A 24,747-nucleotide genomic window follows, 5' to 3' on the forward strand; every position below is an offset into this window, starting at 1 on the left:
TACGTAAATCACATGAAAAGAAAGAATTAGAACCTTTTCATGAAATGAACAGTAAACACAACAATGGCGTAAACTTTAGGAAAACCAAAAGCAAAACAGGAATGTTGCTTTCCTTCACTGGAGACAGCATTTAGTGAGGAAAGGAATAAATGACGTTGAACTCGTAAAAGTTTCTTGTGGACTGGAAAGTTATCAGCTCTTAATGCTAAGAGTGGCGTTTGCTTATGAAGGCAGCTGATCGTATAACGTCAGAGGTTTACTGGCCACCGGGCGTACGCTAACAAATCCTGGGGGCTGGTTGATTGTCATTAAAAATCCATCAGGTTTTTAACCAACATTTTCCCCGCTATCATTCAGGATGCTGCTGAAAGTGTGCTGTGGGACGTCCTAGCTGAAAAGTCCTTGGCTGAATTTCTCAATTTGCTGATATGTTATTCTCAATATGTAAAGTTAGCTGCATTTCTTCATACACGGTTCAGATCAGATAGAATAGCTGTGTGACTTCTCAATTAGCTCCTCGTCTGTCTGTCCACCAAACGGAGGCAATTTTATGTAGCAAAACTGTCCTTGTTTGGACAATTCAAATCAAATAATTAGTGACAACACAAGCAGGACTGAAACAGTCTAAATTACGTCATTATATTGTTTCACTGTGGCTCTCTTCTTGCTACCATGATCTTGCTAAAAATGAAGATAAACAAGCTGGTATAAAAACTACAGGCTTGATGCATGACATCTTTTATGTGTGCTACTGGGTGCACACAATCTACCTTTACAATGATCAGTTACAGGAAAAAAGACAACTACTCAGTGATTCTGAAAGCCAGAGACCCTGAGTTACAAAGAAGACTCTTACCTTCACCTTCATGCCAAAATGAAGCAACCACATACAGTAGATCCCAGAATCTGAAGCGTTCCAGATTGTGACTGTCTGATACAATGACTCACTATTGTCCCCTGATTAGATTAACTTTTTACATTTTCAGCTTTAAATTGGATGGAAACTCTCCCAATGATATTTACTTCATTCCAGACCTGTAACTCTGTGATATCCGAGGTAAAGCAGGCCATGTTTTCTTGCATGAGGGAAGATGAAGGTCATCCATCAGTCCTGCTTTTAGATTCTAAAAGTTCCTTTTCATGACTTTATTTCCATGTGTGTGGTGGTGGGGTGTGGTTAGCTCGGCTGCAGGGGGGAGAGTGGGGGAGTGGTTCAGGGAACGGTGCTGGGAAGAGGAGAATTAGTCCAGTTGAGCCCAATCATGACTGATTTTGTCTCTCCCTGATAAGTGAGCGGAACCTGGAGAGGAGACACAGGTGAGAAGCAGTGACTGGACGGACGCTCGGAGGCAGGGCAGGAGAGCGCCGTGACAGGGGGAGGTCGAGTGGCCTGGAAAATAAAAAGGTTTAAAACTCAACTCTGTGAGTGCAGCGGCTCGTCTGTGTCCAAAATAACCCCACCGTAGCATAGTCGTGCTACAATGTGTAAACAGTTTGTGTTCACATTAGTGTTTCCAGGTTACAGTATTTCGGTAAATCTCATCTTCTTTTCCATCCTCTTTACAATCCGGCAGTGACAGACAGGCGGCTGTTAAAATCATAATTTCATGTGTTTTCAGATATACCTCCACTCAAAATGGTCGATCATTGTGAAGGTTCCATGTGACTGAAGGTCTGAAAGAAAGAAAAAAATGGATTTACAAATTTAACCAATTCCGTCCATTTATCCACAATGCACATCTGCTCCAGTACACGGTGTACACAATGTCACTTTCTAATGTCTTAGATACGTTGTTTTGTTTCTAGGGACCAAACCTGGCAGGAGGCTCCTCATTTCATTTAAATTCATGGAATATAATACTCTCTATACGCTCAGCCTGCACAGGGTGGGTTGACAGAGAGAGGAAGGACGTTGGCCTCTGGCTTCGCTCCTAGACAGAGTTTATCTTGCAACACCCAGCTGTCACTATGAGACAAACACACACACACACACACGCACGCACGCACGCATGCAAAATTTGCATTGGAAGATTCACTAGTGAGGCTTTAATCCTGTTTCGTTCCCTTTGTTGTCTTATTGTTTGCTTGAGTGTGTGTGTGTGTGTGTGTGTGTGTGTGTGTGTGTGTGTGTGTGTGTGTGTGTGTGTGTGTGTGTGTGTGTGTGTGTGTGTGTGTGTGTGTGTGTGTGTGTGTGTGTGTGTGTGTGCAGGTTCACATATGCCTTTATTTGGGTGTGTTCATTGATGCAAATGTGTGTCCTTCCTTTCATCTGCCTGCACCAGCTTCCACACCGCTGGGTTCCTGTCTGTCAACACTTTAACTTTCATGCCTTGATTCGGAGTCATCACGAGCCCCCTGTTTTCCCATAATTGTTCTTCTAAAATCTGTCAGATTAGACGAGAGAAATGTCCTCAGGGCAAAGTCTGTGTCCATCCTGTTTAATCAAATCCAACAGAGACAAGATCAACACGCTGTTTGCTGCTCGCATGGCCGTGATCACTGGACCGTCCAACAATATCAGTGCTGCTGTTAATCATTAACATTAGTTCGAATAAGCAGCTCGCTCTATTATTCATGAATGTGATTGAATACAACTGACTTTTATCCTAATAACAGAAAGGTATTCAGATTTTGATAATTTCAGTGTCCAGTACTTTAGTTTATGAGTAATATTCACAAAACTTGGGTCATTATGAGCATGTGCTGATGTTAGCATTCACCTCAAAGTGCCTAAAATGCAACAGAGCTGCTAATATGATAATTTCTCTTCTGTAAAACCACCTCTCGTAAAATGTAACTTTTTTGGAGATTAGATGCATTTTATTCAGATTTTTCTGTTTGCAGTCTGTTGTTCTGGATATTTAAATCATTTCCTTATTTAATTTTGACCTCAAACTTTAGTTTGACAGTTAAGGGTTAAGTTTGACAGACAGAAAGTAAACTTGTGAACTCTTAGCGTCTTCTTTTCTTCTCGCTGTTGATGCTTACAAAGCATCAAATTCTTGCAGACCTTTTGGGAATTTAGAGACTGCCAAAAATAGCAATTAAAATCCAACACAAATACTCATTTGTTGTAAACACGACATCACTCTTTAACTAAATTTGTCCAAAGCTGTATTCTAGTGACTTGAGTTTGTCAGGAAAATGTTTTTCCTGTCACATGTTTGACCAGTGAAATCATCCCAGTGTGCTGTGGGAGGATTTCCAGCCAGTCCAGCATGTAATGAATCTGTCCTCACGCCCTGAGGCGCTTCCTACCCTGCAAACTGTTTTATTAGTCAGGGTTTCCCTCTGTGGCCCAGGATTCAGTTTCCAGGGTTTCCCTCTGTGGCCCAGGATTCAGTTTCCAGGGTTTCCCTCTGTGGCCCAGGATTCAGTTTCCAGGGTTTCCCTCTGTGGCCCAGGATTCAGTTTCCAGGGTTTTACTCTGACAACAACAAGCTCAGAAAAACACTTGTCTCGTTTCACTTCTGATGTTTGAAAAGTTCACAGTTTAAGAATATTGATGCTTTCCATCCAAATTAATTTTAAATCATTTGTTTTTGTATTATTGCTCAGTATTGTGTGTGTGTGTGTGTGTGTGTGTGTGTGTGTGTGTGTGTGTGTGTGTGTGTGTGTGTGTGTGTGTGTGTGTGTGTGTGTGTGTGTGTGTGTGTGTGTGTAGTTATGTGATTTCAGAGTGTGCGTGTCTTCCATTGAGGATATTGATCAGATGTATGATGATGCACATTAAGGAGTGGGAGGGTTCCTAGGAATATTGACAATAAATACTGTAACTGATATAGTATTTTAATATATGAATTAACGTCACATCTCTGGATGAAAGCTGTCCATTCCTGTACAGTCTTAGTCTTTACAGCTACATGAGTATCACGTAGTGTCAAATCAGACAGCTGTCATAGCAGCAGGAGTGTTTGTGAATATAATGTGAGAACCTTACGAGCCATCTGAGACCAACAGACTGAGTGGAAGATGTTTGGACCAAAGACTCGACCACCTCATTGAAAGACTGTTAGACAGGATCTTTAAACACTCGTGTGATGAAGACATTTTCATTTTAGACATTCAAAAATGTCAACACCAAATTGTCGATTAGTACACATAGAAAAATCAGGATTAGATGCTGTATAATGTGCTGAATCACAGTCCTGCTCCGGAGGAACAAACCCTCTGGATGTTAATGAGCCATCTCCTCTTGTCGGGGAAACTTGATATTATTATGGGATGACTACACAGAGCATCCACCCCTCTCCCGGTCCTCTTTATGTTTGTGTGTATCCCTACTGAACTGTCTCAGAAATTTCAAAAGAAATTTAACAAATTTAACATTCAACAGGATCTTTGTGGAAAAAGTACGCACCCCTTAAATTAGCTTAACAAGTAAAGAAACTGCATTGATAACTGGTTGCAGCCGTACCAGATACACCCAACCCTGATTACTACCAGCTAAACTTTCAAAGTCCTTCCAAGAGCACAACTCATCCAAGGAGTCACAAACAACTCAGGAAAGACTGTAAGGACCTGCAGCGCCACTGTCTGAAACACACTCGGTAAAAATGGCCTCTCAGGAGAGTGGCAAAGCCAAAAAAATCCCAGCGGCATATTATCTGAATTATTCCACAGCCACCTTGATGATCCTCAAACCTTTTGGGAGAATGTTTTATGCACTGATGAGTTGACAGTTTGGAAAACAGGTCTCATTATGAGGGTGAATCAGAAAGTTCTGAGACTGCTCCTGTTGCGCGTGAACTGTGCGCAGCACCCTGACGTTCACACAGAAGCTGTAACCTGTGTGAGTGAATACTCAGCACCTCGTGGTGGACGTGGTTTAGTGAGCAGTGGTCTGGGTGTGTCGCTGATTTCCCTGTGACATCAAATGTTGAGGCAAACTCTGTAAACGGTCAACAGAGACCCTTGAAATGCTTCAGAAAGTCTACGGCGATGATGCGGTGAGACGGGCGAGGTGTCCTGATGACATCATGTTTCAAGAGGGGCGGAGCTTCACTAACCAAGACCGAAGAAGGCATCAGGTCAGGAGACACCAGGGGGGGTTCTTTGTGTCACCATGAATTCATCCCCCAGAGTCAGAATGTCAACACAGAGTTCCACCGGGACCTTCTGAGGTGTCTGAGTGGAAACATTCGCTGCAAACCACTTGAACTGTGGCGCCATGGCAACACGCCTCTCCAACATGACAACACGCCGCTCATAGTTAAAAACGCACAAGTTTGTCGCCCCACAACAACACAATCAACCCCTACTAATCAGATTTGTCTCCCTGCTGCTTCTTTCCGTTCCCCGAACATTTGTCACAAACTTCGATGTGCGCTCTCAGCTCAAGTTGCGATGTGTTGGACCAGCCATCCCAGAAACGTGTAAATCAGGTGCTGGTGTTGCTCAAGCTGTGAAACCAGGAGTAGTCACGAATGTTAACTCTTATCTCAGCGCTGTGCACATCAGGGTGCTGTACACCATTCACTCACAGCAGGAGCAGTTTCTAACTCTAACTTGGGGATGACTTGTGATATTTAAGGGAAACATGAATTCTTCTCACTGAAGGGAAATCCTGAAGCAGAACATCAGGTCATCAGTTTGCTTTAATACATACAATTTTGGCATTGTTTTATGCTAGATTGAGTTTGAAAATCTGACACAGTTTAGTATTAGATACATACAAAGAAAAGGTCAAGATGGGGTTAAGTACCTGCTCACTGCACTGTGCTTATAGAATATAGTTTGTCCTGCAAACAGTCAAATATAGTGTTTAAATAATGTATTTCTTCTGTGAGCAGTTTATGAGGCTTTTGTCTTTGTGTAATTAAACAGCTTTGACTGATGAAGGACATATGAAGAATCAAACAGAGAATTAAAGCAGCTGTTTTCCTCCTGATGTGTTGCCATGATAATAACAACCTCAGGACTCCTCTGTCATGCAGCCAGAGAAGTGCTGCTCTGAGACCATCAGGCCAAAATGGTCCCTTTATTCAATTTAATCTGATGCCCTTGGTTTTGATAGATATAATAGACTTTGATGTTTTTTTTTTTTACTGCAACACACTGCAGTGTCAGTGGAACGTGATGCCTTACTTTTTTTTTTTTTTTTAAAGTGACTTCCTTCCTGTCAAAGCATGCATATGGTGAACAGCTCAACCAGAAAATGATTCTGCCTTTTCAGCTTGTTTGATTTGATTCATCGTCACAAAAGGCCTGCAGGCTGAGACCTCTTTAATATTTCACTGACAGAACAGACACAATGTGCATAAAGCAGACTGACGTTGTTTCTCAGTCTCATACATGACCTCACAGAGGGCTCAGATACACTGGTTTGAGTTAAGACTCTGGTTTCAGTGTTAATGTGGACCAACTTCAAACATCCTGGTGTTCATTTCATCAATTTCTCCCCGGGAGTGGCCAAAGAGAGAAAAATAATTTAAATCGTGCACGAAAAACTAAATTGAGGCCACGAGATACTAAATCGTGCGCACGAGATAAGTTTATATATAGAGACAGCACAGCACGACAGGCTTTCAGCTCTAAGCACCGCAGCTGCTTCAAATGTCAGTTGACCATCTGTAATGTCGATAGCATTCTCAAACTTAGCATACTGCCAACGATATAAACCACAAGCTCTCAATATCATCATTATTGCCTTCTACTAACAACAATCCTTTGCATCCCTTACATCACAGCTGTCCTTAGTTAACGGGGTAGATGTTAGCGTAGCCACCACCGCCAGTCTGACCAGTCAATGACATATTTAGAGTCACCAAAAAGGCTAATAACTACTGGTGCTCCTTTAATACCGGTATATATGATGTGCCCAAAGTAAATATTAGTGCTGCACATAGGTAGTAACAGGGTTACCGTTAGCCTATCGAAATGATCGGTACAAAAAAACATGTTCAGCTGGATTGAAATTGAAATTGAGCTAGTTTTCCTCAGTCCATACATACACTGTCATTTCAGACGATCCGAAGATAATAGTGAGAAAACACTCCAACGTCTCTGTCAATAATACCAACACAGCGAGAAATCCTTTACTCACTCAGTGTATGTTTTTAGTATCTCGTGGCCTTGTTTTAGTATTTAGTCTGCACGATTTACATTTACCCCTGTAAGGCCACTCCCGGGCTCCGTAGTAGTGACCAAAGCATTGTGTATAATAATCAATTATAATTGTTTGTATTGTACCTGTCAAGACATAACTACAAGGAGCAAAGAAAAAGCCTTTCGGTAAGAGTGAGTTTAATGAATGAAGACACAAAGGATTCCTTATTTAGGGGCCAGACAGTTACGGTTTTGCAGCCATTAGTGGGGCCCTGCAGACGACTACTGCAGTAAAACCAAATTGTATTCACATTGTACACATTGATGTTTTACACATAACAATAAATATTAAAGATACATAGAGTTATATCCAAGAAATACAAAGCTTCAGTCATTTAACTTCTGAGCCTCAACATGTCTGGGCAGTGATGCCAATAATCAAACACACACTCGTTCAGAGAATCACAGCAGCTCTTATTTCTGCTTCCACATGTCCTCTCCAGTCAGCTGGTCCTAGTTCTCCTCTGTCTGTCACTGTCTCTCCGTCATCAGTGTTGTTCCCATCAAGCACATTTAAAAAAAAAAAAAAAGGAAAAAAAACCTGTGAATGAAGTGTGCCTGTATTATCTGAGAAGAAGTGAATAAATTAGCTCTGGATTTGGGGAAACAGTCTTCAAAGAGCAGTTATTATGCACATTTCCACTTTTTATATCTTATTATTATTTTTAATAATCTCAGATTCTTCCAGAACAACTATTCATGATTCCCAGTTGATAATTTTTTTTTTTTTTTTAAATCATGTTTTTTCTTCTACTGGCTCTTTATGCAGCCCTGCTGTTCATCCTCTGTCTGAAACAAGCCATTTGAGCTCCGGTATCGTTGAGGCCTCCCTCCATGAAAAGTCCACTTTCTTCTGATCGGACAATTTCCAGGAAGCCTGTGGAGCGGCAGCACCCGGCTGCGTGATCTCCGGCTCATACTTTTTCCAGTTTGTAAAGGAAAATACAACCCAGTATCACAGCAAAGCGTGAAAAAGACGCTGGTCCACTAAAGCAAAATGTGACATAGCCACGCTTTGGCCTGTCTTAGCGTGACACTTTCACATTTTGTGAGCGTAAAGCTTACTGCCATGATTTGTCACCCGCTGGATTGGAAACACAGACTGCCATGCACAAGGCAGAGGTTCAAAACCAGGAGCTGACAGCGTTGTTCTTGAGTTGATTTTGTTTTCTAACCCCAACCATGTGTTTCTCCTAAAAGTTTAATTTTCCCGGCTGTATGCAGTAGTTTTCATTTTCATCCACTACAGGAAAACGTGAAACGGTCACGCCCAGAGAGGCCAAAGTGTAACTATTTTGCGTTTTGGTGTAGTGGACCAGTGTGTCCATTTCACATTTCGCCGTGATACCAGGTTGGAAAATCATAAACCTACTTTAACCTAACCTGGACGGAAACATTTAGTTTTTTTTTTTTTATTCTTTCTTAGCCATCCTTTCCATGTAGCTCTACAAATGTCTATTGACTGGTTCCCCCATCACTTTGGTCCAGACTGAAATAACGCCAACAAATATGGATGGATGAACCGCCATGAAATGTTGTGTAGATATTCATGTTCCTCGGAGGATAAAGTCCTCTGACTTTTGTGATCATTTGACTTTTGTTCTCGTAGCTTAAATTTAGACTTTTCTCTAAAATATCTCAGCATTTACTAAACTTAATATATATATATATATATACACATGATTGTACGCAGGCTCTAATGGTTGGGAGACATAAGTCCAGCATCACAGAGCCACTGACGATCAGTCTTGATGGTTAACAAAGAATGTAGCGAACATTTAAGTAACGTTAGCGGGCCTCAACTTTAGGAGGCACTGATGGTCGATTTCACTATTAATTGGTAGACAGTTGAATTATTCATTTCTGACATCACTCGGCTATTTTCTACAAATTGAGCTCCCTGCCAGCTAGAGGGTGTACATAGCCCAAGGTCATCTGTGAGGGACAGAGACACTGCTCTTTAACAGACATATTATATCGGTTTGTGTCTTCTTCTGATTATATCATTCTCAGTTTATAACTTCTGATTGTGAACTAACATGAAAAACTTTAATCGTGAAGCTTCCTCTGCCCAAAATATGAAATAATACCAATTGTAGACGCTTTAGAAATGTATAACTTGATTCCTTTCAAATGTTGACAGCTGAACAAATTTCTAAACATTGAACAGTTGTTTGAATAATTCATCAAGCAAAAGGCCAAAGATTAAGTGAAAATGTGAGGAATGGCTGTTTTCATTGTTGTCAATTTAATGTGTTGTGGTTCTTGAAGGACATAACACCCATTCATCTTTTGTGAATTACTTATGAACACATCAATGAAGAGATATGAAAGACATTACGATAAAGAGTGGAAGCGGATGTTTGTAAGTTTGTATACTGAAATATTAACGCTATGAAGATAGATCAAACTTATGCAAAGTAATATCTTTACTATTTTTCTCACCCATCTTCACAATCCTGATTCTTATTGAATTAGTCACAAAGCGCCAATCACCTCACAACATACTGCATATCAAATAAACAGCAAGACCTAACATTTCAGTCTGTTTTAAAATCACTGCAAACTTCAGCAGTGTTCAGCGGCTGACATTACCCCCTGCCATTGTGCAAAAATGACATGAAATGCCTTGAAAAATAATAATAATAAAAAACAACTGTATTGTGTTTCATCGTGATAATTTGATAGTTGTGTTCAAAAGACACATGTAAAAACACAAACATTTTACAAGATGCAGTATTTTTTTCTCCTTGATAAAGTCTCTTATCTGCATGTATTTTCTCATCTGATGATGGATGATCTGGATTTCCTCAACTGTTCCAAAGAAATAAACAAACAAATACTAACAAGATGGTACCGCATGTATGACCAGCCTTCATAACCTTTGTTCTAAGGTTCTATTGTAAAGACTTTATTGTGGTTTGTGTCTTGACATTACCTTCTGTTGCGTTTTGGAGCTATACAAATTAAATTAAATTGAATCGTAGTTTGTAATGGCCGAGATAAGCGCTTGAATGTGAAGATAGTTGAATTACCCTGAAAATGGCCCCGAGTTCACAAGGTTAACTTATACTGAATTAAATCTCATTTGTAATGCATACTTAAACACTGAAATCATAATGGAGGACAAACATCCTGAACATATCACGGAAAATGTAAACTTGATTCTGGACGGAGCAAGCATCAAAACATTTTGTACGGTTGTAGAAATCTTATCACATTTTTTTTTTTTTTGCTTCTGTTCTCCTTTTCTGGTTTATTAATGCTTGTGAAAAGAAGCACTTGGACAGAAACCAAGCTGCAGTCTTTGCCCCACACCCCCACCTCCTCTCCCCCAGCTGAGGTCGACGAAGCCATTCTGGATGCACTGACTTGTTGTTAATGTGCCAACTGTGACGGCTTTGTTCTGCAGGAGTGCGATCTGTCTATTCAAATCACACTGCTGACAACATTGGGATGTTTTACTGGTGAAATCCAGTTCCATCCTTTGGACTCCTCCCCCACGCTTCACAGGAGCTCCTTCCTCCGCGAGGGTGGGCTGTAATGCACAAACAAATCAAGAAGAAGGTTGCAGTGTAGAATCAACCTTCCTCCTGCTGATAGTTGGTTCACTTTCTGCTCCTTTATGGTTTACTTCTGCAGAACTGCAGCTTTGGGATTTACAGGAAGGGTAAACTCTGGTCAGATCCATCAGTCTTTCTTCTCTTGCTCATCTAAATGCAGGTCAGGTTTTACGGGTCTTTTTTATTCACTCCTACTTTTTATCTCTTAAATTTCCTGCTCAATGCCTTTGAAGAAAAACTAACATGCCTGGTTGTCTCCAGGTTGTTGTGACCTTTCTCAGCTTCCTGGCGTTGCACAGCTGGTTGCACAGCTGTTGAGTCCTGAGATGTGACGATATTCCTTGAGGGTGTTCCTGAGATTTCACATTTATGAGAATGGGCCTGATGTATAGGACGGACATGAGGTCACAGTGACCTTGACCTTTGACTACTATATTTTAAACAGTTAATCTTTGAAGTTAAGGTGACATTTTGTGCCCCATTTGAAGACATTTCCCAAAGGCCTTCCTGAGACATCACATTGACCTTTAACCTGTGGCCACCACAAAATAATCAAACATTTATTGAGTCCAAGTGAACATTTATGCCAAAAATGAAGGAAATCCTCCAGCGGTTTCTTTGTTATCTTCCCCACATTGGCCTGCTGGTTGCTCAACTGTTTTGAGATTTGATGAAATTTCCCTCAGGGTGTTCACAAGAAGGGGACGGCTGTATGGGACAGACATGAGGTCACAGTGACCTTGACCTTTTACCTTTGACCCCCAAAATCTAATCAGTTCTTCCTTTGGACCAAATGAATGTTTGTGCCAAATTTTTGATAATTTCCTGGAGTCGTAGAGATTCAACAGAAAACAGAAAACATTATGCCTCTGGCAACGGCTGTTGGTGCAGAAGCACAAACAGGAAACAGGGATAATAAGATATCAATTGTGATAGATAGATAGATAGATAGATAGATAGATAGATAGAGAGAGAGAGAGAGAGAGAGAGAGAGAGATAGATAGAGAGAGAGAGAGAGAGAGAGAGAGAGAGAGAGATAGATAGATAGATAGATAGATAGATAGATAGATAGATAGATAGATAGATAGATAGATAGATAGATAGATGATAGATAGATAGATCCCTTATACACCGTCCACTGACTCCTCCTCCCGTCCATCCCTTATACACCGTCCACTGCAGAGTCATCAGAGAACTTCTGCAGATGTCTTGACTCTGAGTTGTACTGGAAGTCAGTGGTGTATAAGGTGAACAGGAAGGGAGACAGAACAGTTCCCTGAGGAGCTCCAGTACCACTGACCACCGTATCAGACAGCACACTGCCCAGACGGACAAACTGTGGTCTGCCTGTCAGGTAGTCAGTGATCCAGGAGACGGTGGACGTGTCCACCTAATTTTCTGGCATCCTGTCTAGGGTGTAGCTTGCTTTCGATCAAAGTCAGCTATAAACGGCTAATAATTGCTGTTGAAGAAATTGCTTGAGCCCTGACCTTAACCTCCTCCAGCTCCTTTAGAATAAATTAACTTGTCCTATAATAGGCTGAATATCTTAAACCAAAGCCAACATCTTTTTCTTTCTTGTATAGCCTTTGGTATCCCCCATTCAGCCTTACATTATTGTTATGTCTCAACGTCATCTTGAAATACAGTAAAGACAGTTTGTAAAGATGAAGCCCCAAGTGGGGTCAGGAGATATGGAAAAGTTGAGCACCCTGTGAACTGGTTGCTGGGTGTTTGTAGACATCTCACCATTTATTACTGATGTTTTTCAATCAGTCTGACATCTGTGGCCATTTTCTTCTTTCCCACAGTGAGCTTTGTGGACTGCAGTCGAGGGAAGGTGTGGTTCAAAGCTGGAGATTCATCTGATTTCGGCGTCAGCGAGGAAGGTGTGGTGTACGCCCTGCGGTGCTTAACCACAGTGGGAAAGAAAAACGCCGTGGTGGTGGTCTATGCTGGAGACCTGCAGTCCAAACAGGTCTGGAAGGCCAGAGTGCATCTCCACGTCCGTCCAAATGGCAGCAACACTGGACCTGAACAGGTAGGAAGAGCAGAGGTCCAGAACTATTCCATGCAGTCCCTCGTATAGTTTCTGCAGGTCACAATGTGTAACCGTGTGAAGCCGTTCAAAGGACGGAACAAAATCACAGCGCAAACGTGACGTAACGGACCAGTGGAATATGAGGGTTATACATTAGTCAATTATAAAAATCATTTTTAGTTGCAATATCAGCTGTTCTAATTTGTCAATCAATGCCATCAATCACTTGGTTAATAGTACATTCAGTATATTGCATCATATTCAGGCCTGTATTTACAATGAAGTTCAGTTTGAGGACCCAAAACATGACACACGGCAAACATCGATCCTTACTTACAAATTGTTGAAGCAAGGTTGTAAAAAAAAACAGGCAGGTAAACAAACACAAGGGAGGAGGTGGAGACAGAATCCAGAATAACAAGCAGGACACGAACTGAGAGACAGAAACAGTGTGAAGCAACACAGTGTGGTAAATGTGGGGTCGGGGGGGGTGCATTAATGATAATGAATAATCGTGACTTTACTGACACATACAGAACACGACTGTATTAACACGTACTTGCATCTGAGTCTGAGAAGCCTGCAAGAGAAACACATACAAAATCTCATATTTTGGGCTCAGGCGTGAGAGGTTGGCCAAGTGCTGATTGCAGAGACAAAGCAAGTCAAACAGCCATCTGTTAGTTCCATGTTCAACAGTGATAATAAGATCCTCTGCATGGATTCAGACGAGGCGGCGGCTTTGATTGGCTGTTCTTCTAAACAGAGCCCAGAAATCGCTGACACATGCCATATGCTTTAGCTGCTAAGAGCATCACTCGCTGCAGTTGGTGAGGGAGAGAAAACACCGAGTGAAAGAAGGTGTCAACAGTCCTTCATGAGGAAAACTCATGAGGAGCAGCCATGGCAGTTAACAGCTAGTCTTTTGTCAGCACTGCTGAGGACAGGACGGCGGCCGTCTGCACATGAACTGGAGACTGAGACAAACAGGCGGCAGGAAAATCCACCTAAATTGAAAGTGTTGTGTCTTTAATCTCCACTAGTTTTAGGAAAGGAATTTTTAATAAATATTTCAGCATGATTTGATGAGTTTTAGTTTTAAAATAATCAGTTAAAGTTAGACCGAAACATTGGGATGTATATCACTGACTGTGTGTGAGATCATTTATATCTAAATAAAAGCTCACTTTATATAAAACAGATATATTTGGAAATTATGAACATGATAAGGTTACTGGTTTTATAATGTCATTATTTTCTATTTTCCACTAAGGATAATTGCAACTTTGCCGAAAGCATGCTGTCTCTGTTTAGCTGGCTAGCCGAACAAGACTTCGTGCCAGTGGACATTTTTGATTTTTAAGAGGAATTTTTGCCAAAAATATCTGTGAGGAACTCCTCTTACAATAATCCAGCCTGGAAGTAACAAACGCATGAATGAGTTTTTCTGCGTCACACTGAGGAAGGATTTTCCTGATTTTATTAATATTACGTAGATGAAAGAAGGCAGTTCTGGAGATTTGCTTTATATGGTGTCTAAAGGACAAATCCTCATCAAATATGACTCCAAGGTTTCTCAGTTTTGCTGGAGGCCAAGACAACGTCATCTAGAGTAACTAAGTGATTACAGAAAGAGTTTCTGAGGTGTTTAGGACCAAGTACAATAACTTCTGTTTTGTCTGAATTTAGAAGCAGGAAGTTTTTGGTCATCCAGGCCTTTATGTCTTTTTAACAGGCTTCAAGTTTTACTAACTGATTAGTTTCATCTGGTTTTATAGAAAGATATAGCTGAGTGTCATCTGCATAACAATGGAAGTTGATGCAGTGCTTCCTGATGACATCTCCTAATGGAAGCATGTACAAAGTAAAAAGTATTGGACCTAACACTGAGCCTTGTAGAACTCCATAACTAACTCTTGTTTGTCTGGAAGATTCATTGTTGACATGGACAAACTGGAATCTATCTGATAAGTAGGATTTGAACCAGTCTAATGCAGTTCCTTTAATCCTCGTAACGTCTTCTAATCTCTGTAATAAGATCGTATGATCAATCGTATCAAAAGCAGCCGTTGAGGTCCAGAAGAACAAGTACAGAGACGAGTCCATTATCTGAGGCTGTTAGACTTAGACTTGGACTTTATTAATCCCACAGTGGGGAAATTCAGTTGTTACAGCAGCAAAGAAACACGAAAAAAGATGCACACACACACAAGCTATATACACAAAAAACAAATAAATATAAAAGAAAATAAATAAATACGGCTTGGGATGAGTGGAAAAAGTGGAAAAGTGTCAGGTGCTATGAAATGAAGTACGGTGCAATGTTATTTAAGGCTGGTGTTGAACGGTCTGACAGCCGTCGGAACAAACGACCTGCAGGTGGCGCTCTTTCCTGCTCTGAGGGTGCAGCAGTCTGAAGGAGCTGCTTAAAGCTCCTACAGTCTCATGGAGGATGAGAGGTGGTGTCCATGATCCTGCTCTCCCCCATCTCCTCTATGGAGCCCAGAGGACTGTCCAGGACAGAGCTGACCTTTGACCTCCTGTCCCTCTCTGTTCCTGCACAGCTCCAGCAGATCGCTGCATACAAGATGGCCGCCGCCGCCACAGAGTCGTAGAACGTCCTCAGCAGAGTCCTGCAGACTCTGAAGGACCTCAGTCTTCTCAGCAGTTGGAGTCGACTCTGGTCCTTCTTGAAGACAACATCCGTGTTGTCCAGCCCATCCAGTTTATTGTTGAGGTGAACACCCAGGAATTTATAAGTGTCCACAATGTCCATGTCCAATCCCTGGATGTTCACCTGTGGAGGTGGTGTTTCCTTCCTGTGGAAATCAATCAGCACCTCCTTCTTCTTCCTGGTGTTAATCCAGAGAACAGAACGGGGAGGTGTTCAGGGAGAACGGAAGAGGGAGGTGTTCAGGGCCCCCGTGCTGCAAACCACCACATCGGACACACAGTTGTGAAGTCTCGTACTGTTGGTGAGGTAGTTGATGGTCCATCCAGTCAGGCGGCAGTCCACTCCACCTCCCTCCTGCTCTCTCCACCTCCCTCCACCTCCCAAGGGGTCCAGTGAAGATCTCACCAGGAGGTCTAGTGATCTATCTATCTCCAGAGGACCGGGACTCTCTCCAGGCTGAGGAGGTTCAGAACTCTCTCCTTCACTTTCCTGTCCGCTCTCACGAGAAACCCGTTAGTAACTTTCACCAGAGCTGTTTCTGTGCTCTGTGAACTCTAAAGCCTGATTGAAAGTCTTCGTTCCTCTATAAATGATCACATTATTGATTTGCCATGACTTTTTTAAGGGTTTTAGAAATAAAGGGCATGTTGGAAAATCGGTCTGTTTAATTAAAAGCCTAAGCTACATTGAAGTACTTCTGAACAGTTATCATTTCATCCATTTCTTCTCCCATGTTTTGATCATTGTTAAGATGTCAACACACCCTGCACAGTTGTTTTATGTTAAAAGTCTTCCAGCATCTCACTGAAGATCTCTTCCCTGTTAGCTTTATAATGAGAAACATTTAACAACGAATCACTCTGAATTCCAGAAATCAGCTTTGAGCCTAACAAACACACCTTTATATGAGTTGGTTATTAAAATCACACACTCTCCAAAACTCCAGTTCGATTATTGCATTTGAGACAAAAATGACGATTAAATATTTGTATCAGTAAAACAAGACGAGTCCTTTGACGGATGCTGCATGATGCTTCTTTTTTTAATTAAGTTTGTGTTGGTCATAACATAAGAACTCATTATTCTTTTTTATTTATTTTTACATTTATCATTACATATGTGTATTTCATAAATAAAATCAAATGTAATCAAGAGTGCCCCCCCCCTCCACCTATCCTCCAGGGAAGCACTTCCTTTTCCTTATCCTCCTCTGTGAACCCTGCAGTGACACTGCTCAGTAATGCAGATCTGTTGTTGAAGACGACACACACACACACACACACACACACACACACACACACACACACACACACACACACACACACACACACACACACACACACACACACACACACACACACACACACACACACACACACACACACACACACACACACACACACCCATGGTGACAGGTGGTGGTCATTCATCAGGCAGACTGTAATGAGAGCATTAATCCACTGGAATGAGGTCAGCGATATCCTGAGTCACTGAGCCTTCCCGGCACTCAGCTGCACTCTGTGTGTTTGTGTGTGTATGTAGCCTTGTACACAATGTACACAATGTACACAATGCTTGTTTACTGTCTCTGCAGGTGAAGCCCAGTGATGCAAGCCTGACTCAGCAGGTACCAGAGATCCTGTTTCCGTGGCGCAGCGTGGTTGTCAGAGGCGATGGCACTCTGAGGCGGGTGAAGAGGGACTGGGTCATTCCGCCTATCAACGTCCCCGAGAACTCACGGGGACAGTTCCCTGAGGACCTCGTCAGAGTAAGAGACACACACACACACACACACACACACACACACACACACACACACACACACACACACACACACACACACACACACACACACACACACACACACACACACACACACACACACACAGAAGCAGGCCTGTCTTACAGCGGCTGTGAGGACCTTTTACTGACTAAAACAGGAAAACAAGGGAAATGCAGTGATTCACAAAAAAGCAAAGAACATAAAGACACAGACTTCCATGAAATGAATCAGATGTGATTTAAATAGATAACATCAACAAAATGAAGCTCATCAAATGCACAGAAACCAATTTGAGTAAGAATTAGACCACGAGTGACACCTCATGTAAGACTAAATAAAGGATCAGATTTATTTAGGAAATCATTTTGTTTTTACGGCCTTCATATTTGCTTCATATTTATTAGTGATCAGGTTTTCCAAAAACAAAATAAACGCCTATATTAAATGTGTGTTTTCACTGCAGTCTTCCTCGTGTCTCTTCCCTTCTGCAGAGTTTCTCTGCAGAACTGACAGTCAGACAGGATGTGACCTGAGTGAATGAGCAGAACACAGAATCCACCTCTACGTCTCCTTCTATTATTTGCATGATCCTCCTTTTAAATGCATAAGCAATGAGGAGAGGGGCCACGCCCTGCAGACAAACACACAAACACACAAACTGAGAAACACAACACAGTAAATCTGGCCTAAAGTTTTTAAGAGATGTGGAAATATATATTTTCTCTGGCCAGGACTCTTTCTGACTTTTAAACTTCGAGCAGCCGCTCTGAACTTCAGAACATCTGCACTGTTCTCCCGACATCCTGTTTGGAACAGGCATTCAAGAGCCAAACTCTTCTCATGAATCACTTCTTGTGTCAAAACAACAGTATAAACTGGAAGGATGAGTCAGTTAAACAGTCTCCAGCCATTTTAAACACAAGGATGAACAAAATAATGTTTTTCTGGCTGCGATGATGAGCGGAGAGTGAAAACAAGCTCTATGTAGACTGTTCACCGGAGCTCTTCTTCCTCATCAACTTCATCGACCTCCAGCAACTTCTCATCTGCAGTCTACACAACTTTAACTACAGAGAACTGGATCAACCTGACAATACGGATACAATTAAACCTGAACTGATTTGTTAGAATTCTTTCTGAGTTTTTTAAACATGTGTTTTCCCTCTGCTGCCAGCGTTCCCACAGCTCAGGAGTTTTACAAACTCTTTCCCAGTCAGAAAATTTGATCATTATTTTTGGGCCAATTCCTGGAGTATCAAAGATTTTTTTTGCATGTTTAAATTTTAGTTTCCATGTATAAAATGTCATATTTTCCATGTCTGCAGCTGTGATGTTAGTTATGTAGTTATTGTCCGTGTGTGTTTGGCAGCATTCGTGCTCACTGGCAGAAATAAAAAATGTACCTTATCAGGCTGCGAGCTGATTACTGTTATTGTTAGATCAGTTATTTTCCTCTGCAGCCAGTATTTAGACGTGGATTTAATTTGTTTTAATATCGAACAGATGAACGTGTGTCAACCTGTTTTTAACAGAAATGTGTTTGTTTCTTTTCTGCTCAGAACAACGGCAGCATGTTTTTCTGTGAATGACAGTTAATGGAATTTTAGCTTTTTAGTCAGTGAAAGTCAGGAACAAGTCAGGAAGTTTGACATTTGACTTGGTGTGGGAACCCTGGATGTGTCTCTGCTCTGCTGTGGTGATTTGGACAACGTGCAGGATGTTAGTGGTGCACCGGGCATCACAGTTCACCATGATTTCATCTCAAATCACGTTTCCCGTAGCGACAGCCTCGGGCCCTCACTGAGTGTTCCCCGTGCAAGTCTAAAGTCACCCTGACACATGAGACATATCCAGGTCAAACTCAGAAAGTTTGGCTTTGCTTGGATTTCATTGTATTCTTTAAACAGGCCACCGTGTTTACTGGTAGGAAATATCTCCAAAAATATACCAGCAGCAGTGTGGAATTTTTATTTTTATTTTGTGCAGACATTGTTAATTCAATTTTTTTTTTTTTTTTTTTTTTTTAATTTATCCAATTACTGTATTTACCACATTCCTTGTTGCTCCTTCTTCTACATTTCCTCCAGTAAATTATCTGCTGTACCTTTTCTTTCTACTCTGTCTGTGCTATAGATCCGCTCGGACCGGGACAAGAACCGGATGCTGCGTTACAGTGTGACGGGCCCCGGGGCCGACCAGCCTCCGACCGGCATCTTCATCATCAACCCCATCTCAGGCCAGCTGTCGGTCACCAAGCCTCTGGACAGAGAACACATCTCCAACTTCCATGTAAGAGACCATGCAGGATATCCCGGGTTATCTTTTAATTATCTGGCTTAACTAAACCTAACAGATGGAATCAGGATAAGCAGTTAACCTGCCAAGTCAACTCAAACATGGACAGGTTTACTGGCAGCAGAGCGGCATATTTTACAAATATAATGCAAATTATAATTTGAAAAATATGAAGTTAATTCAGGCTTAATAAGCACAGTTGAAGCTGCCAAATGCAGGAAGGACAGCTGGCAAAAAAAAATCCTGTGTTAATTCAGACCTTAAAAGGCCGACGCTATCGCTGCACCATGATTAGAGCCCGAGTACATCTTACTGCATTTACACTGATGTGTTGCCCGGACGTATTCTCATGCTGCATATGACAGTTTTAGCCTCATTCTATCAGCTGTAACCCTGGTGGTGTCAAACAGACTTACAAGCTTATAAGATATAAATATAAAAAACAAATTAAAGTGGTAGGTAAGTGTGCTTCCATATCTGATACATACAACAAGTTTGAGGCTTTGGTGCTTCAGTCAGTGTGTGTTGCAGGATGATCTGAGTGTAAAAGAAGCGCTGTGAAGTGGAATCTACATCTGGTGTGTAAAATAGTTGACAGGGAAAGCTGCAGAGGTTTTCCCGGTCTTTGAACACTCAGACCCTCCTGAGACAAACTCTCACTATCTGTGCATGGAGCTCCATAACATGCTCTAAAACTGTTGATACCATTTTAAAAGTGAACTGATTGGTTATAAGGCAGTTTTTAGTTTTTTACACGTTTTTGATCTGTTGTCAACCTTGCCCTGGAGCGGGTTAGCTCTGCAGCATCAGTTACCATGGTGATATGTTCTGAAAAGAAGTGAACCATCGTAGTGACCCCAAAAAACCCTGAGTTTAACCTGAAGTTAACTCGATAACCACAAACCTCGGGTCAACGTACGTTCGGAATAACACTGACTGATTGTTGTCTATTTTCACTTTGACTGTAGCTTAAAACCCCAAACGCTGTGTTACCAAGAGTCTCATATAGTGGTAAAGAGGGCTGGACGATAAACAAGCTGAAGTTACGAACTCAAACTGTGAAGATAAAGTTAGTTAACAGAATAAAACGTTTTCCTGTTGGTGCAGTAAAAACAGTCTGATTGCAGTTTAGTTTCTAGAGAGGAGCCCTGCTTAGAAAACAGAGAGGATCTGAGTGTGTTGACAGCTGCACACAACTGCACTAGTTTTTCTCTTAATGGTAAATACACGTGTTTGCTTTTTATCCAAGAGTGAGATGACAATATCAGTATCAATATCAAGACTAAATACTGCTCTCATTACTTGAGCCAGGAGCTGATGATCCTGCTGCAGCTTAGAATAAAGAAAAGCTGTCAGACAGAAACAGGTTCTCTCACCAGCACATTATCTCATTATTTTAAATGCTTAGAAGTTTAAACGGCATCGACTTTGACCTCGTCTGCAGAGCTACAGTTCACCTGTGTACTCGTGTGAGTTGTCTGGAAAGCTCAGATGGTTGTCATTCGATGGGTCTAAACCATTTCCAGATCCAATCACCTCAGCAGCTGCAGTAAACAGCGCAGTATTAATGTAACTCGCCAGTAAAGCCTCACGGTCCAACAACCTTCCATCAAAGTCAGACAAAAACAGACAAGCCCAATATATTTATATTATATTTTTGTATGTCTTTCTTCTTTATACATTAACAAATAGACATTTTAAAAACAATCCCATAGTGCAAGTTTTTTTTTTTTTTTTTTTATAGTTTTCGTAAAACATAAAGAAGACTTCCGTTGCCAGAAGAACAGAATGTCTGTTGGCTGTTGTTGAGTTAACGTGTTCTCAGCCAAAGATCTTTCAGTGAAGTTACTCTTTAAATCTTTACATTGAAGTAACTTCAACTTTAGTTTCTTAAATCTCTAATAAGTTTAATAAGGATTGCAGAAAGGACTTGAGATCACATCAAATGGACTGAAAATCAAGTTTTTAACCGTGTTAACTTGGAATTAATGTATAAGCTAATAGATATATTATGAGTCAGACAGTCCGGGTTTTATATGTCACGCACCTGAGGAAGGAGCGAGGCGGAGGGTTGGGTGGAGATAGAAACAGGGACTATCTGCATATTAATAGAAGAAGCACTGAATGATGACAAAGATGCAGAGTTACATCTAAACCACTTGAAAGCAGTAGGGGATTTTTTTTTGCATGGAAAAACTTCTAAATATGTCATTGTGATTAACAGAGATGAGATTTTAGAGCATTAATCGTTAACATGGACTCTTAACCCCCCTACTGGAGTAAAGCTGCTCCCAGTCTGTCTCACCACACCCCCTATATTTTTATTTTCATCTTTACTGACAGTCTCTGCTGGATTTATTCTTCATGCACAGAGATGAAGAAGAAATTCTTAAAAAAAAAAAAAAAAAGACATTGAGTGTTTGCTCACTATATCCAACACAGTCACAAACCCTGAGAGCAGTCTCACCTTTTGATCTGTAGCAGCGCTCACAGCTCACAGGGGAGCGGGAATCTGGAGTCGCAGCAGCTGATTTGCATTTAAGCCGTCTGGTGAATATTCATGTGATTGGATGTAGTTGTCAGAGCTCGGAGTTGGGATTGGTCTGCATGTTTATTCATGGGGGAGGCTTTGGACCCTTCAGAGCCGCATACAGATGCTTCATACACAGTAAAGGAATGGCTTCTCAGGGCTGATCAATAACTACAGTCAGCATCTTGACCGTATTATGCTAAATAAAAACATATGAATAACATCGATTTTGGTTTTTAAAGTGGCTTCATGTTCGCTGTAAAGATTTCTCTTTCAGTTGACTTGATATTCAGCTGATTTTTAAGGCTAATAATAATTACAACACATTCTGTTGTGTAGCTTCTATACTACACCGTAACACATGCTTATGAAGAATCAGCAGCACTTAGCCAACCAAACATCAGCTCAGTGGATGAAGTCAAGGCTGCAGACCTGCCTCTAAAGGACTTCTTTCATATCTGCCTGACACTTAATATTGATGACAGTGTTTTCATCCATCATCCTGACTGATAGACAAGCTGAATATCAGTACAATGTGGAATAGAGGACAGAGCTGTGAGCTTAGGAGTTCAGCAAAACAAAGTCAGACAGAAGCATTATATTTTGTGTGAAATGCTTTTGGTAGTGAAATCTTGGAGCCACAAACATCAGCAGACTTTCTATCTTATCTGTTGGTTCTCTCCGACTGATAACTCCTTCAACTCTTGCTTGCTGTCGGCTGTGCAGCAGCTGAACTGCAGCTTAATCAGAGTTCAGGAGACTATCGCTGCTTTCAAATGGGATCGTATTTACCGCGAGAAGAGTCCCAATGAACGGCGCCCTCTTGTGGTATTCACCACGTCGGAACTCTATATTTTACAGAAATGTCAGAGGTCATGGGAGTTCATGTTTGGTTGGATGTTAAGCTAATATATTGTAATTTTAGTCGTGTAGAGTTTGTCTTCATAACTTAAAATAGTAGCCAACGTCTGATGAAAATGTTGATCTTCCCACCGGCCTCATCTTTTCCCTCTGTGACTTTGTATTTCCTGCATTATGTCACCTGTTAGCTTAATAAATTCTTGGCCTCGGTGGCTTCTAGACGCCGTCCACGTGACATCATCAATACATTTCATTACATTACATTACATTTCATTTAGCTGACGCTTTTATCCAAAGCGACTTACAATTTCAGTTTGGCTCACTCACAAGAGCACAACCATGTTTTTTTCCAACCACACTTTCCTTTTTGGTTGAGGTTGAGTGTTGTTTCATTAGTTTATAGATCTCTAGTCAATATCTCCACTGGTTCCTTTTCTTCTTTTATGAACTTTCTGGTTTTACCGTGGGTTTGATTTTTGTGCTAAATTCCCTGAATTTATTGTCATTAAATCTTCTCTTGACAAGGAAATATGTTCACCTACATCTTTCAGAGCCTTCTTCACTCGCTGTGTTTTCAATATAAATGATTTCCATCTCCACAGATTTGTTCCCCTCAGTTAGAAGCTTGTTTCACATTTTCTTTAAACTGTTGGCCAACGAGCTACCTTTGATATCTCGAGAAGAGATTTTTCCCTTTTTCAACCTCATTATTATGCTCTTCACTTTGGTCTAAAGTGAATCCTCTCAACTCTCAGTCACCTCAGAGCCATATGTGAGCTCTTCGTTCATAATGATGAAACAACAAACAGCTGACCAAGAAACTTTTATTTGCCAAGTAAATACATACATAGTGTAAATATATATATACTTCATTTTACAGTATGGGCTGCTCTTATATTTTTTTTGACTGTTGTTTTATTACTTTCCTGTATCTATAAATGCTGCTGTAGCGAAAAAAAAATTCCCCTTGTGGATTAATAAACTATCTATCCATCCATCTATCTATCTATCGATCTATCGATCTATTGATCTATTGATCTATCTATCTATATATATCCCCTGAGATCTGACCAAGCGTTGAACTCATGTTGTTGGACCTCGTGAAAAGAAGCTCTTCTAAGAAAAGCAAAAATTATAGTTGTATTAATATTAATATTTAGCTGTGTGTTTTCAAACTGGGAAGGAAACCATGTATGTGCATTTTATTTTGATGTCAAAGTGTAATTTCGATGTAATTTGTGGAGTTTTAAGTGAGTTTGTTGTGTTACAAGTGCAGGAATTGAAAAGAAATTGCAAGTGGAGGAAAAAAAAAAAGTTTTTTTTTTTTTTTTTTTTTTAGCACTCTGATAAACAATAATGTATGTAAACTTTTCCTGAGATAATAATCCTGTTGTACGTCACGGAAGTATTTTGAGTTCTAATCGTTTATTTAATATTTAATTTAATTTAGAGAACCATCGGGGCTCAAAGTTCCTAAAAGCTGCTGAAAGGTCCTAAAAGCTGCGTATGTTTCCAGAACAGAGCGTCTGTGACTGGAATATAGAAACAAGGACTACATCAGCTGTCAAAATAAGAGCTTTAGATGCTGTTTAATTCATGTTCATTCAACACATAGACCTGCTGGATGAAACAAACAAAGAGACGTCTCTGACAACTGGACGTGTGGAGAAAACTCATTTAACATCCAGTAATATGGAATCACTTCCTCTGATCACAAACATTTAATCACATCGTTTTAATGTGAAGAACACATTTCCCACAAACCCCTTCACTTCCTGTTTCTCCTCTTGTTCCGGTTTCCTCCTGTCAGAGTATAATTTGGAGATGAAAACAGCAGCAGAGACTTTCTGGTTGAAATGAGGAGTCATTTGTGTTGATAAAGAGAGATTTGCT

At 40.9% G+C, this 24,747-nt stretch overlaps 1 protein-coding gene across 1 annotated transcript in view; it reads left to right on the forward strand.

Annotated features, from left to right (window-relative positions):
- The window catches only part of LOC138633475 (cadherin-2-like), a gene marked incomplete at its 3' end in the record, with an annotated part of 91,650 nt that overhangs the window by 42,904 nt on the left and 23,999 nt on the right, over positions 1-24,747 (forward strand). Inside the window, exons 3-5 of the mRNA XM_069719723.1 lie at positions 12,482-12,711; positions 16,980-17,153; positions 19,302-19,457. Of these exons, the coding sequence (XP_069575824.1) occupies positions 12,482-12,711; positions 16,980-17,153; positions 19,302-19,457 (560 nt within the window). The remainder of the gene's footprint in view (positions 1-12,481; positions 12,712-16,979; positions 17,154-19,301; positions 19,458-24,747) is intronic.

The sequence above is a fragment of the Brachyistius frenatus genome, unplaced genomic scaffold (assembly GCF_029030835.1).
Source record: "Brachyistius frenatus isolate BFR_SWC_R1_liver_20210118 unplaced genomic scaffold, ASM2903083v1 Contig_221, whole genome shotgun sequence".
Lineage (NCBI taxonomy): Eukaryota > Metazoa > Chordata > Actinopteri > Embiotocidae > Brachyistius > Brachyistius frenatus.